Genomic DNA, 19,108 nt, shown 5'->3' on the forward strand with positions numbered 1-19,108 from the left:
GCCAGCCATAAATCAGCTGGTGACGATGCTAGCTAACCCTCAGATAATTCTGCACTCCTAATTTACGTAGCACTGTTATTATCCAAATGACTTAAAAAAAATGACCTGAGTCCTTTGAAGCATATTTTACGATTACTATTGACCATGAAGGGAAACAGGATATATACGGCATTAAAACATACCGGCGAACGCGATTGAGCAAGTAGGAATTTGAGAGAAAGTCACAATATTTTTCTAGGTGGAAAAATCAATTTCTACATTATTTCCATTTAGTTGCCATAACAAATCTAAATTCTTCAAATTACAGCTCGTATTTAGTTGCCAGGGCGGCAAGGGTAAGCGCGTCGGCTTCACAGTGGGGGATCTGGGTTCAAATCCAGCTCTGTCCACTTGTGTGGAGTTTGCATGTTCTCCCCGAGCCTGCGTGGGTTTTCTCCGGGTACTCCGGTTTCCTCCCACATTCCAAAGACATGCATGGTAGGCTGAATGGGCACTCTAAATTGCCCATAGGTGTGAGAGTGAATGGTTGTTTGTCTCCTTGTGCCATGCGATTGGCTGGCCACCAATTCAGTCTGACCCCTGCCTCTGGCCTGATGTCAGCTGGGATAGGCTCCAGCACCCCCCACCCCCCACCCCCAACCCTAGTGAGGATATAAAATGAGATGAGAGATTTAGTTGCAATGGTATTAAAGAGAAACTTACTCTTTGGCGTTCTGAACTGCACAGCCTCAGATGTCGGGCCCATGCCCTTTGAGTTCCGAGCCTCAATCTTGAAGTAGTATGTGGTGTCTAGAGTTAGGTCCTGGATCTGGTGGGTCAGGCGGTTCCCCACCACAGGTTCAACAACCCAGTCGTGATCCTCAGCATTAACATCTGTGCTGTAGTAGATGATGTAACCTATAAAAAAATACATCCTTTATTGACAAAACTTGTAATCAACTTAGAATCGTTGAGTACTTAAAAACAAAACAGAGTGTGGAGGAAAACCATGAATGACACCATGTGAATATTTTGAGACTCACCAGTGATCTTTCCATTGGCCTCGGAGGGAGGCTGCCAATTAATGATAATAGTCCGGGGTTTGTTCTCTTTGCTCACCACAGTCACATCTTTGGGGGAGGAGCTGGGAACTGTCGAGGGCATTGGCAGAAAACATTGAACATGGTGAAAACTGAAAAAATGTCAGTATTCCCCTGCAAGGTGACAAACATAACTATTCGAGGTGTTTAATGAGAATGTTGCTTTGATGCCTTTTTTAAAATATTATGTTGCCAAGAAGCTACTGTATAAGATGTGTGACAATAAACTAAAAGGAGACGATTAGATAGACAGTAATGCTTTGCAAAACTTTTTAGGGGGGCTTCAACCATTCCAAGACTTCACTATTAGAGCTTGATCCCTATCCGAGGCAAAGAGTGCGGAAGCAATATAACGCAAGGAAAAAGATGTGTAACATCGTATTGTCTTGAAGTCCCCTGCAACAGGGATATCATCGATGGCTATTTACAAAACAAAGAAGTTTATATGTTTTAATTTGTCACATTTTGATGCATGTATAATGCGCTCATACTGGTTTCAAATGTGGTTCCCTGTGCAGTCATGCTCCATGTGCTGGTGCGTCGGCCTTTGGTCACCATCACAGAGAACTCGTACAGCGTATTGGGCTTCAGTCCGGTCACCACATGGTTCAAACTAGTGGTGTTGGCCATCTGCGTTCAAAAGAGCAAGATTTATGAGTGGAAGAAGAAACCTCAAAGTAAGATTAAGCAAAATGAATCTAGGGTTTGATTTGGATTTTGAACACCGATTCCCAAACAGGCAAAGTTGGCCCTGCCCGAGTATTTTTTTTTCTTCGAGAAAATATATTTATGATACGAGGATATTCACATTATGAGCTTGCTCATGGAATAGATTGTGCTTGTGTAGTGAGGAGCCACTGTACATCTTTACACAATATTATTACACACAGACGCATGTTGATTTAGAACATACAATAGAAGCAGAAATGAAAGGTTCTTACGCATCAGGTGTTTGACAAATGAAAAAAAGGCCTTGTTAATAGATGTGTAAATATATTGGATTTACTTAATTGGATTGACACTTAATGAAGCCTGTAGCGCTCTTTAATCCCTGTCATAGTGTGCAAATCACACTTATTTAACTATCATCTCACTAGAGTAGGCTGTGTTAAAGGGACTGTGCAATTAACGCCAATATGAATGAATTATTTGGTAAGGTCAAAGAAAAGAGCATTGCCAAACTTGAGGGAATAAAAACATTGAATGAATCACATATTTAAGGGTCATTAGTTATATACGTACTAATTAATACTAATTGAAAAGATGATTAAAGTCTATATTTCTGGCTAGGCATTACTAAGAACATTGACAAAGACATTGATACTTCCTGTAACGTAACCTACATTTGTCAGGTAGTTTTTTTTTCTCTTCAATATCTTTGAAATCTAAAATACAAATTCCAACCTGTGCGTGAGTTATTCTCTATTTCATGATTTACTTCCTATCACGGTGACTGTTGAACACATTTAGGTTAATTATAAGAAGGTATAAACAATCTGGTGTTCCCTAGGCAACATTTAGGGTCCTCATGGATGTCCAGGAAACCCACATTTTCAACATTGAGTATATGGAATAAGGCTTCAAAATGACAAAAAGTATAGCTGCCCTGTCAGATCTCACATGCTGTAGGTGTCTGTTTACTATGCTTAAAACCCCCCAAGTCCAAGTCCACGCCTGTCCACAAAAAGCTTGTTTCCGATGTCGACAAAACTCATCGCCCATGACATCGAGGCTTTGTAAGTGCATACCCGGTGTCAGAAGCATCTTCCTCCACACCACATTTTTGACACTACTCTTCACACGCTTGGGGAAGATCATCTGTCGCAGATGTCGTTTCCGCCGTTGTGCTCCCGTCTAAAGTGGAGCCAACTGCAACGGTGTGTCTTAGGGCAACGTTTTCTCTACCCCTTAGCTTGTTAGCAAAGCTTGTTGGAAGGATGGCCGACTTGACCATAACTACTATTGGTTAGTGCTGTATGATGCACCACTGTCCGGACTTGCTAATTACACAAATCCTACATTACAAAACAAAAAAAAACCTGATGGAAGATGCAGTTTGTTGAAAGTTAACTTACTCACTGATATCTGCGAAAGTAATGCTGGAAGTTTACACAGAAACTGCAGCCAACCAGAACACAACTACCGTATTGGCCCGAATATAAGACGAACCCCTCTTTTTTTAAGACTCAAGTTTTAAAAAAGAATTTTTTAAAACCACATTCAAATTTTATACACAAAATGATGACAGCACACCTGCAACAAATGGTTATAACAATATATTCAAGAGAAAAAGAATGTTATTTTGCCTCATTCAAATCTTGCAAAAACTGTCTATCATATCTTAATATGTAAACATTTAAATATGTAAACTAGAGTGCAATCACATTTGCAAATGAGTGGCTTCTGGTTTTTGAAATATAAATTAACCAATCTACTGTGACAAAGCAACAAAATTGCAATAACAACATCAAGATTATTTCTAATCCGGACTAATGTCTTGCACTTTTTGTACCTTTTTGTCTACTAATTTATGTGACCAATTAATAACGTTGACCACTTATCTAATTTATTACGTATTTATTGATTATTTTTGTGTGCACTTCATGATGAAGCTTTACATTTAATTATACATGTATGTTGACAATAAGGGCATTCATTTCAATTAATCATCAAAGTGTTCAGCATTCGCTTTAAAGGTATTTGGTGACATCTAGTGTTGTGAATGGGTACAATGTCTAGATCCCGATTTTAAGACAACTGACACGTCTTCAGTCTTATTTCATTGCAAAAAACATCGTCAAACATCGTCTTATATTCGGGCCAATACGGTATTGAGGCCAGTGCTGCATGTTCCACCGCTTGCCAGCTGTTTCGTTGCAACCCGGGGATAATAAAGTATGGAAAGCCATTCACAGATGAAGAAGGGAAACATTATTACGGGGCCGCCCATCATCAAAGCAATGAAACATAATTCATTAATATTGCACTGAAGTTAAATTTCAGGCAGCATTGAATAACAGAGCTGTCACGTGGTGCGTCATTCTCTACAGAATGCACTACAAGGAAAATAAAAATGTAATCATGAATGCTTATGATGTACAGTGGTACCTCGAGATACGAGCTTAATCCGTTCCGGGACTGAGCTCGTATGACAAGTTACTCGTAACTCGAGGTAAAGTTTCCCATTGAAATGAATGGGAAACAATTTAATTCGTTCCAACTCTCTGAAAAAAACACCAGAAACAGGATATTGGATTGAAAAAAAATGTTTTATTTCTTATAATTCGCCATATATTGACAAAGTAATAAATAACGAGTGGTTTAATAGAAATAAAGTGTTTAATCTAACTAAAATTGGCCGGATTTCGCCGAGGGGAGAGGGGCTTCGTTTTTTTTTTTCCTCCACACAACGCCCTCGTAAACAGAACAAACACTCCACCCTCACGTTCGCTATCGATGGGCTGTTTGCTGTCGTACTATTCCCTTCAAAATATTCCGAAAATGATGCACACAAATGTCCTCACAATCGGAGAACGCACGACCACTTGCCAACGAGCAGCAAGCAGTCTTATCAGCGATCGCCCCGCTGCTCATCTTCTTCTTCTTCTTCTTCTTCTTTTTCACCTCAGGCGCCTGGGGATTACCCTCAGCAGCGCTAGGGCTGCCACTGGAACACGGATAAGTTCATCCAGGGAGTTGCCCAAGCCGCGATGGTAGCGTTCGGTCATTAAGGCCGGACAGCGGAGCCATAAGTGTTCAGACGACTCTGTTTCCTCGTCGCACAGGCGGCAGCGATCCGAGTCGGATTTCTCATGGGAGCTACAGGGGCGCTGGCTAGCGGCTCCTTTTAGCTTGTAGCATCTGTGTTCGCGTCCCATCGAACGGCGCCTATGATAGAGTTGCTGCCGGGGATACTTTTGCGAGCACGAGTATACTTCATTACCCAGAAAGCCCTCTTTTCACCGCGCATGCGCGTTGTGCGTTTCCTGGTCTGAATAGCTCATCCGGTGCTCGTAAATATTGTTATACACGAAAGATATGCCAAAAAAAATGCCATGGCAACCTGGCTTGGTCGCATGACGAAACTTTGAACGCATCACGGGCGAATTATTCGATCGAAATTTCCCCCGTAAGACGAGCATTCCGTATGACGAACGGTTGTATGACGAGGTACCACTGTATTTGTAGCCAACTTTGTCATGATATCAGCACGTGTTGCCCTCATTATAAGTTGTGATTTTTTTGCGGCTCCATACATATTTGTGTTTTTTGTCCAATATGGATAGCTCTTTCGACATTTTGGATTGCCGACCCCCACTCTAGACCATTACTTGAGTCACGGAAGCTGGTGAGCATTATTTGGCGTGTGGGATTTAAACAACCAAATGGAATTACAGCTATGTTCACAGTAGTCCTACCTTCATTTTAGTATTGGCAGGAATGTTGGTCTTCCAGCGCACTGTGTAGTAGCGGTTATCGGTGATCTTTTGATTCTTGGGCAGCGAATTGTCCGCCCAGGTCACCTTGATAGTGTCGTGGCTCAGCACAGAGGCTTGAACACCCACAGGAGGCATCATAGGGGTGGGATCTGGTACTGGGGTGTACGGAGCATGGAAGAGTTCGTACAGGTCAACATCAGGGTCTATGGCGTCTGCCAATTAGGCAGAAAACCCGCATGCAGGTCGACAAAATGAGCAAATTAAAACACAAAGAAATGCATGACATGGTCATGGCCCAAATCAGGCAGGGTGCAGGGTATGACGAACAGGCGGTAAAAAAGGTTATTGAGTTAAAAGGAAGGACAGAAAATGAAATCAAGCACAAGCACAACAAACATGGGATTGGGAAGGGTGAAGAAAAGAGAAAAGACTGTTAGAAAAACAGACACTAACCTCTAAAATCAGATAAAGATGTTTAAATGTTGCTGTGCTCTAGCAATACTAGTACAGTTATACCTTGAAATACGAGCTTAATGGTTGTAATTCACCATCTACTAACAGAGTAAGAAATAACTAGTGGTTATGATGTTTAATAATAAAATGAGACATTATTCAATACAACGGGGAGTTTGCGGATGAGAGAGAGAGAGAGAGAGAGAGAGAGAGAGAGAGAGAGAGAGAGAGAGAGAGAGAGAGAGAGAGAGAGACTGACTTGACGGATGCGCTCGTAACATAACATTTACATTTAACTTAAATGAACTTAGATTCCTATACTACAGTTTAAAATCGTACATTGCACTAAATTTAAACCTTCTTGTGCAATAACCAAGGCAAAGAGGTTAATGTATTCCTCCGCAGCTTTCGAGGCGAACTTCCTGCTTTTCCATACGTATTGGCGAGCCAGCTCAGTCACGTGTACACTACTCATGTTTTTCCATTATTTTGTGCATAATATTGATTGTCATCATACGCCATTTCCACGCACTACCCTTCATTGCACCGGGTTGCTTTGGATCCATTGTGTTTCCCTTAATTCTGCACTGATTAATGCAAAAACATGGAGAAAAAGCAACGCGCCGTCCAGTGCTTGTAGAGATCTTTACACGAGGGATATGCGGCGAGAAAGACAGTGCGCTGAAATCATAAGCAGCCTCTCGCGGCCTGGTCACCTGGCTGTCTCGTATGCTCGTATCTCAAAATTTGTCTCGTATCTCAAGGCAAATATTTGCTCGGAATTTTACTCGTATCTCAAATTCCTTGTATGTCGGGGCACTCCTATGTCAAGGTATTACTGTACTACAGAACTGTGAAGAAAAAGAAGAGATGCTCTATACATTAAATAGAATTATTGATCGGACTTTTCCAAATGACTTTAAGACAAATGGTAAGAAATATCAAAAGATCCTCTTTTTAAAGCAAAATGGTCAGATACACACAAATTATTTGACTCAATAGATGCCCTTGAGCATTCATTTGACTTCTTCAGAATCTTCACTCCATTTAGTGATAAAAGAATAAGCTTTAGCCAGTCATCTGTGATGACTTTCCAACCACTTGTTGTTCCTCGCCCTTCATGATTCCATTCTCTGTTCCGAGCTCTTTGTGCAAGCATTCATATGATTGTGAAGAGTGTTTAGGATTTTGAGTGAAATTCAGATTATATGGGGGTGTGTGTTTGTAACTTAACTTTGGGAAAGAAAGTCCGCATAAGGATTACTATAACTAAGAGGGTAATTTTACTAATTTCCAACTAACATTCCTCACTTTTCACTGAAGATAAGTCATAGGGTTAAAACTCATGCTACACTCCACACTCTTGCAAGTTTTTCCATAGTTGCAGGGGTTTCCAAAGTATGAGTACTATGTAGGTCAGCTTGTCTTTTTAATTCTGACTTGAACAAACTGGCAGGAAAAGAAACGCGCCCCCGAGGAGGCAGCAGCAGACGATGGTGGAAGGTTTTTGGTTCTGCTTTGAGAGGAAACGTTTGGATCTGACGAAGGGTTGCCAAAGCCACAACAGGGGGTCCGGGTGTGAGCAGCTCTGTGTGTGTCTACGAGGTTGTGAGAAGTAGAACTGAACCTCACAGAGAGGCTTGTGTGGGTGTGCACTTAGACTACCACCCTCCCCACCTCAAAGCATGCCGACGTGATTCATGTCATCCAGCATCCCGCCCTCTCAATATTGCAACAGAGCCAGCGAGGAGACAAAGTGGCGCCATCAAGGCAGAGCAGAGAGCTGCAAGTCTAGATTTGAAAGAGGGGTGGGGGCAGCTCCCCTCTCAGGCCGCCCCGGGGATCCCAAGCAACTTGCCGTCATACAGTGACAAAGAGTGTATTAAGTCTACATTTATAGACCCACACTAGAAATGTTTCACACTTGAAGATGATATGAGGAGAACCTCCAACTGGGACGTGTTTTTGTCACTAATTGAGTTGTATATTAAAAGGAGCTTGTTTATTGTCATGGCTGAGAGCAGTGGACAAGTCAAGCTAAGCTTTTGGTATTTCAGGCCCATAAACTGACCTTCAACATAGCCGGCCTCTTTCTGGGACAATATTTGATTAAAGGCAAGTCTTCTATGTTTATTTGTACCATGGGGTTATTCCATCACATTGTGAATAATACCTAATCCTACTGGCTACAACATTAGGTGAAACGTTATCATTTAATAAAAGACTCTTTTTATACTGTCACAATAATTTTGCTTTAACATAAAGTTTTGATTGACACCGTGTTCATAGTTATGCTTGAAAATTTCAGTCACGTTAGTTTTGTGAACAGATATTTCACAAGTAGAGTAGACATGGTGTCTTGCTTTGACTAGAAAAATATATGACTTTAATAACAGAGCTTTGAATATTCAATGCAAAGTGACAGTCCCGCGGGCATTTCCAAGAAAAATACTCCTACCTGACTGCGGCCTTGTGATGGCGCTCTCATATACAGGAATCCCTTCACCGACGTTGTTGAAGGCTTTAAGTGTGATCACATAATGGGAGCTGGGGTCTAAACAAGAAAAAGATGAAGAGATGGAGTGTGGCAAAATAAACCGATGCTATTTGAACAAGCTGAAACTCTAGACAAATTCATCTCATCGTGGTGAAAGTTGCTAGAGGGAGCATCTGAATAACATCATTCCACTTGCTGTAACCGTGATGAAGGTTTCAAACATGTACACACTAATCTTTTGAGGATTCTGTGTTTTTCCTCTTGTGGTTTGGCATGATAACTTTATCTAAATTGAAAAATATAGATCTTAAATAACATCCAAATAGACTTATTTGAAGACTTTCTTCTCAAACCTACCGTATGCATGCATGTACATCTATCTATAGTTATGTATATGTGCTTATGTGTATGTATGTGTATATGTATGTGCTTATGTGTATGTATGTGTATATATATGTGTTTATGTGTATGTATGTGTATATATGTATACATGTATATGTATATATATATATATATGTATATATGTGTATGTGTGTGTATATATATATATATGTATGTATATGTATGTATGTATATATATGTATGTATGTATATATATATATATATATATATATATATATATATATCTCAGCAACATGCTTATTTATTTATATATTTATTCATGTATTTATTTATTAACTTACTTATTACCTATCTAATTATGTCGAAATGCCTTTCCTATTTCTGCATCCTCACCCTCTTGCTACTGTGACAACGAAATTTCCCGAATACGGGATGAATAAAGTTATCCAATCCAATCTAATCTAAATGTAGCATTAAAAGTTCACATTGACAGGAGGTCAAGTACAGACTTTTAACAGGTCTTTATTTGTGTTTAATGAGACAACCTTTTAATGTGACTTTGTTGAAAACAACACACATTTTGCAATTATATGAAGCACATATCTCCTTATTTCTAATTCTCTGTGAATGGCTTTTTCTTACCAAGATTTTCGATAGTGTAGTAGCGCTGCTTGTAATCTACTTTGATGGTCTGAGCATGAGGGCTGCCAATGCCGTAGCCAATACTGTAGCCACGTACAACAATGTCCTGGTTCTCTGGTGGCGTCCAGCTCACCACTATGCTGTTGACCAGTGGACGGACATGTAGAGAGCTGGGCTGGTCTGGGACCCGAGATTCTGGTGAGTCAAGTTGATGAGAGAAAAAACCTTTATTAAAGACAATTCCTGGATAAGAGTGCATGGAAAAAAAGGTAAAACGGCAAATATTACCATCTAAGTCACTTTCAAACGTCTCTGATGTAGTCCAGTCAGTAGCTGGGCCCGTCCCGTTCACTGTTATAGCAGCTACTCGAAAGGAATACTCAGTCCCACGCTCGAGACCTGCTCCGGGAAAAAGGTGGTACTTTTAGAGACTTATATTTTAGTGCAAATCTTTTTAACACTTGAAACAAACGTCTGCAAGATCCAAAGAGAATGTTTCTAAGCCTGCCTCACCATGGTATTCCCTTCTCAAAAACATCAAGACAAGGGAAATTGACATCTCCACATGGGTTCAAACCGTTTTAGTAGGTACAAATATGCAGCACTTGCGAAAGTATGCTTAAAAATTTGATGGAAGTTTAAAAAAAAGTCTAGATCCTGTGTCACGACTGGATGCCAGCATTGTTATTCATGAGGGCCTACTGACACATGATCTGCTGCTATATTCTTCTGTAAAAAAGAAAAAGAAAAGAAAAGAAATAATTGTACATGTTTTCCTTTTTTCCCCCTCCACTATTCTCCTTTTGTAGCTGGTACTTACACCATGTGCTCACTATTCTAGGCTACCCTTGGGCTAGCTTCTAAAGTTTGCCAAACTGTGCCTCTGAGGCTACGTCTCCTAAATTAATTTGAACCAACAAACATCCTTCTGTTTCATGCCTCTAGAATGTTTGGAAAAGGATAGAATCAACTTTTAAGTGCATATTCTCTTTGATGCAGTACACAGCAGGCGGTCAAGCCACTTGAAAATTGCAGAGGCAACATGTAATATTAATTCATCAATTGATTTTGGTGATAGCTCCGAGGGGTTGTAACACCGCCACAAAAACCCACTGAGGCAAGTTAAGATGTAATTTTCACCCTAATGAAATAAACCAACCTCTGGGGCCTTCATTCGCCAGTCCCTATTCATAAGCCTTAGGACCTAAGCAACATTTTAGCCATGCAAGACCACATGCCCCAAAGAGACAAAATCATTCAAGAATAAGGGCCTGACAGTGAATGGCACCAACAGATCAGGCGTAAAGAACAGCCTGCACAATGCCTGTGCTCTGCTCATCAATCTGCTCCAGCAAGTATGCATGTCACCGAGAGTCCTGAAATATCTTTTGCAATAACTTAACTAAATGTGGGCAGAAAATGATTGGGTGTGCTGTCAATTTTTGTGACAGCTTGTTGGGTAACGCTGGCTTCAACAGCAGCCATCCATTTACAAAATGCTTATCCTGTACAAAAAGCGGACCACACCCTGAACCAACACCATGCACACCATCACTGGACAGGAATTGAACCGGTGCTGCATGCGCCAAAGGGTATTTATTGTACTATTGTGATGCTACTTCAACATTGTGCGCCAATTAGGCGAGTTGACCTAAAGGAATTCAACTAATGGTCATTTTCCCCCCAAAATCAATATTATCTGGAATTTGACTTTTCAGTGACGTTTAGACAGCTGCAGATTTCTATTTTTCCCCCCTCACATTTCCATATTTCAAAAGATGAAACTTGTGTTCAAGGGGCTCCAAGTTATTTTTTTTATATTATAATTTTCACGACACGGTTAAATGGTCATCTAGATAGATATTAACTTATTTTCATATTGTGCAGCTGCTCACTTTTTGAACAGTACAAAGAATTTGGAAGTACTGCTTTGATGCTACTTAATACAGTAAAATGCTGTTTAAAAATTGTCTGTGCAGTTAATGAAAGTTTCATGACTGATATTTTGACCCAGAAGAGGATTTATTTTCTTAATATTTCCTCTGGGAAAAATTGAAATCCATAACGTATCAATTCTCAAAGGCTAATATTTAGCCATCCAAGATCTAAAAAACGATAATACAGCACGGTGAGTTTATAACTCAAATGACCCTTATCGAACCAATCAGCGTTTATTACCATCGATAAGCTTGGAAAGCTGGGTCCCCCCGGTGGTGTCGGCTGCCTCACTTCTCCGTGATCCTTTGCGGTATCGGATCTTGTATCCAGTAATTTCTCCATTCTGGGAATTTGAGGGCGGGGGCTGCCACCGAAGCATGATGCTCTGTTGAGGACAAATGAGCGTTGAGAAATGCAACCAACAGTGTAGTACTGCGTTTTCTACTTTAGTGAAATGAATAGGTACTACAATATACATATATAATATTTTTTTCTGTCATACATAGCTAAAGCCGATGTGGCAATATTGCCTTAGCACCACACTGCACACGGTTATTCATTCATCTCGAGTTTTCTGCGTGTGTTTAAGCGATAGGTAGGGGGTGTCTCAGCATGAGCAAGAAGTTAATTAATGCTCACCCACTGTCACACTGATGCACAAAAGACTGAATGCATGAACAGGTCACACGCATTCTGTGACCTGCCTCCATTGGGGAAAAGGGATAAATTGAATTGTGCTCAGTGAATTATTCATTTTACTCATGCCAGTTGCATTTGTCCATTCTTCTCCGTTAAAACAATGTTGAATTGACTCTTAAGAAAGTCACAGGGAAGAAAGCGGGGAGGAAATGCGACTCAAGTGAGAATACAAAACCCGTGACATCCATTTTTCCAATCTACTGACAGAAAGTGCCTCGTAAAATTCCAATAAACATTTTAGACTAACCAGATTCAAAGTGAAACAGCCTGACTGCAAAACATACCTGTTGGCGGACACATTTTAATTTTGTCTAGAAACAGAAGAACATTTGTTTTACAGTTGAAGTGGGCTTGTTTCCGCCAAAGACCATAACAAACAAGAAAATTCTCATCTCTTCTGCCACATGACTGCATCTTCCTGGCAGGAGCAGCAGTTTTTATAGCACTCAAATCTCAGCTGACTCTCCCTCAACATGGGTGGTCAGTTCCCTCCCAAGCTGCTACTGTGTGATAGGATTATTGAACAGTTTCCTTTCCTGCATAGCTTTGAAAGTTTGAGTTTCTCACTCATTCTTTGAGCAGCACTGACCAGCAAAGAACTCCATCCTTCAACATTTTCAGTCAGAGCATGCACCTTTTGTATCCGCGCTTCAAGGCTATACAACGATAGACGTGATGTTTCACATATAAGAAGTACAGAACATCTTTAGAAAAACGGTGGCTTATTGTTTTTGAAACATACAATAAATAGCCATGCAACCCTCTTTTTGAAGAAGTAGAAATGCGGATAAAAAGCAAGGCTGCCGATGGCAGCGTCCTGTTTTCATCAAGATCCTGCTGTGAAGCCTACTCTCATTGAATCACTTGTGTCACACAAGGGCTACAGTGTGCTCAAGTGTAATAAATCCGATTTAACAAATATTGTTAAAAGACTCTGACCCAAGGAGTTATAATAAGAATTGTGAGCTGTTTAACTAAATATAGCTGGAGAGCCAATGAGAAGAAAAACATGAAACTTCCTACTGAAGCGAAAGTTGAAAAACATTAAAAGCAGCCCTTTTTTGTACAATTTTATGGCAAAACATTTTGACAAGACTATGGTATATTTTCTTTGTTATGCTATGTTAAACAGTGACAGCACAAAATGTGTAATCCCGAAGAACTATTAGGTCAACCCCAATTATTTTGGAGTTCAACGATTATATCCTGAATATTATGTGGATTGTTGAGCAACTGACTTTAAGGGTGTTTACAGCATGCGAGCAAGTCTGAATATAGTTGTGTGGCGTTGGTACCATTGGGCTGCAAACTTGCTGAAGCGCGGCGGTTTAATGGATATGATGCAGTGTAATTAAAAGCAAGAAGATGCAGGCAGGGAAGGTTCTTAACCAAGCCCTAGTAACAGACTTTCTCACAGATTAGAGAGCATTCATGATTGTGGATAAAATTGTACGCTCATTTTGTATACTGTGTATTATTTCTCTGCATGTTAATGTTGAAATACACTGTACAATGTTTGATTTCCTTTTGTTTTAAGTGTCAGTTTTCGGTAAACTTCAACGAGAACTGAAACACCGTTTGAAGAAAGCATCCTTTGTTTCCTATCTGGAGAATGATGAGCAAGTCTTCTTTTCATCACCTCAAAGAAATAGGAGCCTCATTTTTTGACGGTGTGAGAGAACTGGGTCAAACAGGTAAAACACATCTTAAGAAACTACTCATTCCATTGTTTTTGGAGTGAATGTTTTTAGGTTTCAGATTTTTTTTAATGGCACAATTCCTTGGTTACGATTTAAAACAATTGGTGTTCCTTATGCATGTGTCATCGCTAAAGATTTAAAGTGAAATTAATATATATATATTATTACACACAATATACAGTATATATCCATATATCACCTAAAGTATTATGCCCTTGGGTGCTACAGAGGGGCGAGGGGAATTCTGACAGCCATGCCGCCTGCTTCTGATGAGGCGACCAATAAGCGCTCACACACCCTTGTAATCAGACAGAGCTGTGGGGCTGTGTCAGGCATTGAATCACACATACAAAACAACGCACACACTCCTGCACACTGTAAATCCACATACCACATACATACATACATAGCACTTCCCTCATGAATGTTGGCATGCAAATTATGTTTCATAAAATGAGCAGCTCACACTGAGCAAAAACAACAAGATAAAACCACGGGAACCTTTTCAAGTCTGGCTTACCTTTGAGTTCTGAACCTCCAGAGTGAAATTTTGAGGAGGAGCACTTGGCACTGCAAAGAACAAGAGAACCATATACGTGTTAAAGAAAAGTGAACCAAATCAACCAAATAGTCGCCAATACAAAGACAATTCTTAGTGTCCACTGACCATCAGATAGTGTGCGGACCACAATATCATCAGTAGAGACACCTGGCCCGTGCTTATTGTTGGCAACCACACGGAAACTGTACTGTGTGTTTTTCTTCAGCCCGGTCATGGTATATGATACACCATCTACGTCAACGTCCTAAAAGACAGACAGAAGAATGTGAGCCAACAATGCACGTAGAAAGAATCAAGTATTAGTATATCTATCAAAAATCAACGTAGCGGAAAAGAGATGGCCATCAACGCAGATGAGCTTAGTGATTCTTTTGCACCATGACAGTGCTTTCCTTACTCTTTATTCAAACGTAGACTACTCTATATCTATCATAAACCACACAACATTGCACGGCGGGACTAATAAGCATTACAACCTATCTGATCTAAATTCACACTATAAAACGGCTGCATAAATTGTGCATCTCCATTTTCTTTTCCCTAAGTAGGCCAAACAGTGTGTCCTAAATTACTTAAAGCCCATTTGCATTCACTTCTGAGTTTGCCAACCCCAACAATGCTCGCATAAATGTCTAATTAGAACTTTTCCACTTGGGTCGAATTTCATGGCAACTTTCTTTATACTTTTATGAAGCGTACAGTATATAGTAATTATCTTTTGAAGACACAGCGTTAGAAGGTAATTTCTTTGTAGCTCTCTTCATTTCTTGGTTTTTACCAGCTCATCTCAGGCTCTACTCCAGGGAGCTGAGGCATCATTACTCAATGCACTGAATGACGTGTCATCCATTATCATATTAAAGGCTTTTTAATGCCTCACTGGCTAGCATGCGGCAGCAGCTGGGCCTGCCTAAATATCAAATCCTCTGATTTCTACTCCAGTGACACAGAGCTACATGTAGATAAGCAAAATGTAAACATTTACTCGATTGAGCTTTTGAGAATTTAACAGTTAAATTCTGAGTAAACTTAAAAATCAATCCAGTGCAATTAGCTTTTGTCATAGGTCTCTGATCCTTTACTGGATTTGGATGTTTTGTTTTCAGCAAACTTCCAGACAATCTTTATTATAATGTTCCAGCTTTAAAATGTTTCTGAAGAAACCACTGTTAAAATCCAATACATCCCAATGGTCAATAGTTTAGATTAGGTACTAATATCTAAGGTTCTGAGTTTATTTATCAGCACAGATTGCACTGATTTGCCAGAAGCATACAAATCACAAAACACAAGAAGACACGCTAAAAACTACAGTAAATCAACTCTGTCTTTCCAAACTGTAACTAACCTGTTCATTGCCAATGCTTTTGTCGGTGTAATACAACTTGTAGGTGAGAACCTCTCCATTGCCTGTCAAGGGTTTCTCCCAACTCAGGGTGACGGAGGTAGGCGTATTCGATGCAGCCTGCATATTTGGGGCAGGGCCGGGCACTTGAACTAAAAAGCAAATGAAAAAGAGAGCAGGATTTTGAATATGATTCTAAAACAAGAGATGCCCATTGATTTATGGGGGTGTTGGTAGAAGACAGTCCACAAGTACATGAATAACATGAACTTGTCTGAAATGCTTATTAAAGCTTCAGATTGATATAGACTGTTTATAATCCCAGAGAAACCAATTGCATTTACCCGAGTACTCTACTTCCATTTTCACTCCAGGGCAAATTAATATCATTACAATCCAGCCACATTATGGAAGAGGGATTAGCACATCCGGCTCACAGTTTGGAGATCCAGGGTTCAATCTTGGGTGGGTTTGGACCTTCTTGTGTAGAGTTGTCCCTGTGTGTGCGTGGGTTTTACGCGGGGACTACAGTTTCTTCCCACATCCCCAAAACTTGCATGCTAGGCTGGTTGAAGACTACCGTAATTACTCGAATATAACGCGCACTCGAAAATAACACGCAGGTAATTTTGGGCCAAAAAAATCTGGAAAAACGCAGTACTCGAATATAGTGCGCACCTAAAATTTCCCGCTGACGAAAATCAGAAATCTTACCTTTTTTTCTTCGTTTCACAATTGTTTTGTTCAAAACCGGATAGAGAAATCTTCAGGTACGAGCGTGTCGAGTGTCGTGGAGTTATGCGTTTGAATTTTAGGGCAATAGATGATACACAGAGTGGACAAACATATCATGTAGACATGTTATGTTGCAATACCTTTTAGACTTCCTTGAACATTGACTACATTTCAATTGACAATACCATGTTTTAATTCAAATATCTATTGTCATTCTCAAACAAGAAAAGGAACATACAAATTGAATAAATAAATGATTTGAAGATATGCACAATGGAAAAGACTATCACATGTAACAAGGGAATGTACTGCCCCCCGCTGGACATATTTCTAAATACAAGTACGTACTACACTATATTCTACTTTCCAGCTTATTAATGCAGGATTGGGATGTTTGTGAGGCTTGACGATCTTTAATATGCATGTATTTTGAATTCAAAGTTGGAAATTGCACAATGTCCGTGCGTCAAAGTGAGTTTGACAATGCTTTTTTCGATCGAAAATTTGTAATTTATTTTAGTTATTGATTATAACACGCACCCCCAACTATTGGAATTAATTATATAGCAAAAATATGCGTGTTATATTCGAGTAATTACGGTAATATTTATACTTAGGTATGAGTGCAAGCATGAATAGTTGTTTGTGTCATTGTGCCCAGCGATTGACTGACAATAGGTTCAGGGTGACCTGCGCTTACTGCCCAAAGTTTGCTGGGATAGGCTATAGCATTCCCACCACCCTTGTGAGGATAATCGGAATAGAAAATAAATGAATAAATGAAGAATCCAATCGTTTTACACAGCAATAATTCTGTTCAGGGTCAAGGGATAGAAGGAATTTGATTTAAAATGATAGTCAGGCACGTGCTGAGCAAAACTAAGTTCCATGATTATCATTCAAAAACACGTGTTTCACCTAAATGAAATACATAAATAGCTCTATGTGCTGGTTCTAATTTTGAGACAGTATCAATGACAAGCAAAGCAGCGTTGAAAACTTATCTGTACGTGTCATTTGTTTTTAGAAGTACTTTGGAGTGGAATTATAACCAGGCTTTTAAGCTTTGTATGTCAACATATCTCCATACTCTAAAATCACAAGCTTTAGTGCAGATACTCCGGACAGGAAATAGAGGCTGACATATATCAATGCACACACAGCGTGAAAGCGCCTGCTTTATGTTAAGCCATTCTCTGAAGAGCTTCAGTATGCAGTACGCACCCAGATCAAAAGTTTAAGCTCCAAATTGAAAATAGGAGACCACATGAGACAGAAAATATAGTGTCCAGGTAAACTTGGAGACCACCCCTCCCTCCGTTGCTTGCTATTCCCCCAGCTCCTACTGGCACCATAAGTGTGTTGATTCATCTGTCTGCCCTCCAAACAAGGACACTGGTAGAAAGACAGAAACTGAATGAAAATGTGACAGTGAGTGAAATGTTGCCAGAAGCTAGGGAACATCAGAAAAGGCTGTGTGTGTGTGTGTGTGTGTGTGTGTGTGTGTGAGTGTGTGTGTGTGCGTGATAGGGGGCTAGGGGGATTCCATTTGTAGCTCTTTTATACATAGCGATAAGAATAGGGCGCTCCACGGCTGAGCCTCCTTTTCACACAAAAAGAGAAAAACTAAGTTCCATCTTCCCTCTATGACTCAAAAGTCTCCACCAGTCAAAACATTTAAATGAAGAACTTGAAAGCGGGGAACCTTTTTTGTTCTTGTACTTGTGAACACAAAACTTACATGCAGAGCCAAGCTTGGTTCAGAGCACGAAAAACGCATACAAAAACGACTTCAGAAATGCTTTGGGGTAAACACGGGTGGCTCACAAGGAGAGAATTGGGCAATTCCCTGGTGTGTTGTTGGGTGGTCGGCCTTAAAAAGACTCGGCTATGTGTAAGTGTGTTCGGCGGTGAGAGGTTGTTTGAAGCGAGTGCTTGTGTGCGGCAATGAATATTTGCACAGGTGAGGGTTTATTTGCACATTTCTGCACTTCTTTTGAGTGCATCCTGTTTTCCACTGTGAGCTGGTGCGAGTGGGTTTCCAGCAAACTGGCTGGAGTTTGTCTTTTTGTTTACACATTCTGTTTACTGAGCACACAGATGCACCACATGCCTGTGTGCACATGTATAGTTGGTGGTGAAGTGTTTGCCTCACCTTCAGCCTGGGTGGCCACCTTTAGTCCGGCAGAGCTTTCTCCTTGGCCGTTGATGTTATGAGCAACAACCCTAAAGCGATATTTGGAGTCTGGCATCAGGCTCTGGATGGTGACCTGCAACTCCCCTGGCCGACTTGTATTTACAACCCGTTCCCTGATGTGGACAAAAGTTAACACAAATACACATCAGTGTGCTGTATGTATTTGAAAATGTGATCTCAAATAATTACTTTGTTTCTAAACACAGGTATGAGTAAACTCATCAAATTATGTTGATGCATTGATGCAGTGCACAAACAGATACTTATTGTCACTTGTTACTTTAGCCTAATGACTGATCAGAGGGCAATTTTTGGTAGTTACTAATTCATTCATTCATTTTCTGAACCGCTTATTCTCACAGGGGCCTAGCTCAGCTGACTTTGGGCACCAGGTGAAGGACACCCTGAATTGATGGGCAGCCAATCACAAGGCACGAGGAGACGAACAACCATTCACGCTCACACTCATACCTAGGGGCA

At 40.3% G+C, this 19,108-nt stretch overlaps 2 protein-coding genes across 16 annotated transcripts in view; one reads left to right on the forward strand and one right to left on the reverse strand.

Moving 5' to 3' along the window:
* The window catches only part of rbpms2a (RNA binding protein, mRNA processing factor 2a), a 168,958-nt gene that overhangs the window by 95,732 nt on the left and 54,118 nt on the right, over window positions 1-19,108 (forward strand). The window lies entirely within an intron of this gene.
* neo1a (neogenin 1a) overlaps window positions 1-19,108 on the reverse strand; it is a 188,710-nt gene that overhangs the window by 8,832 nt on the left and 160,770 nt on the right. For 10 of the 13 annotated variants that reach the window (XM_077591592.1, XM_077591602.1, XM_077591692.1 and 7 more), the window contains 12 exons: window positions 18,587-18,741; window positions 15,700-15,848; window positions 14,457-14,595; window positions 14,310-14,359; window positions 11,631-11,775; window positions 9,741-9,851; window positions 9,453-9,647; window positions 8,430-8,525; window positions 5,498-5,730; window positions 1,571-1,709; window positions 1,023-1,130; window positions 703-897 (listed from right to left, as the gene is read on the reverse strand). In XM_077591592.1, the coding sequence (XP_077447718.1) occupies window positions 703-897; window positions 1,023-1,130; window positions 1,571-1,709; window positions 5,498-5,730; window positions 8,430-8,525; window positions 9,453-9,647; window positions 9,741-9,851; window positions 11,631-11,775; window positions 14,310-14,359; window positions 14,457-14,595; window positions 15,700-15,848; window positions 18,587-18,741 (1,715 nt within the window). The remainder of the gene's footprint in view (window positions 1-702; window positions 898-1,022; window positions 1,131-1,570; window positions 1,710-5,497; window positions 5,731-8,429; window positions 8,526-9,452; window positions 9,648-9,740; window positions 9,852-11,630; window positions 11,776-14,309; window positions 14,360-14,456; window positions 14,596-15,699; window positions 15,849-18,586; window positions 18,742-19,108) is intronic. The other 3 variants (XM_077591700.1, XM_077591647.1, XM_077591620.1) reach the window with 1 other exon arrangement.

The sequence above is a fragment of the Stigmatopora argus genome, chromosome 2 (assembly GCF_051989625.1).
Source record: "Stigmatopora argus isolate UIUO_Sarg chromosome 2, RoL_Sarg_1.0, whole genome shotgun sequence".
In the NCBI taxonomy this organism is placed as follows: domain Eukaryota; kingdom Metazoa; phylum Chordata; class Actinopteri; order Syngnathiformes; family Syngnathidae; genus Stigmatopora; species Stigmatopora argus.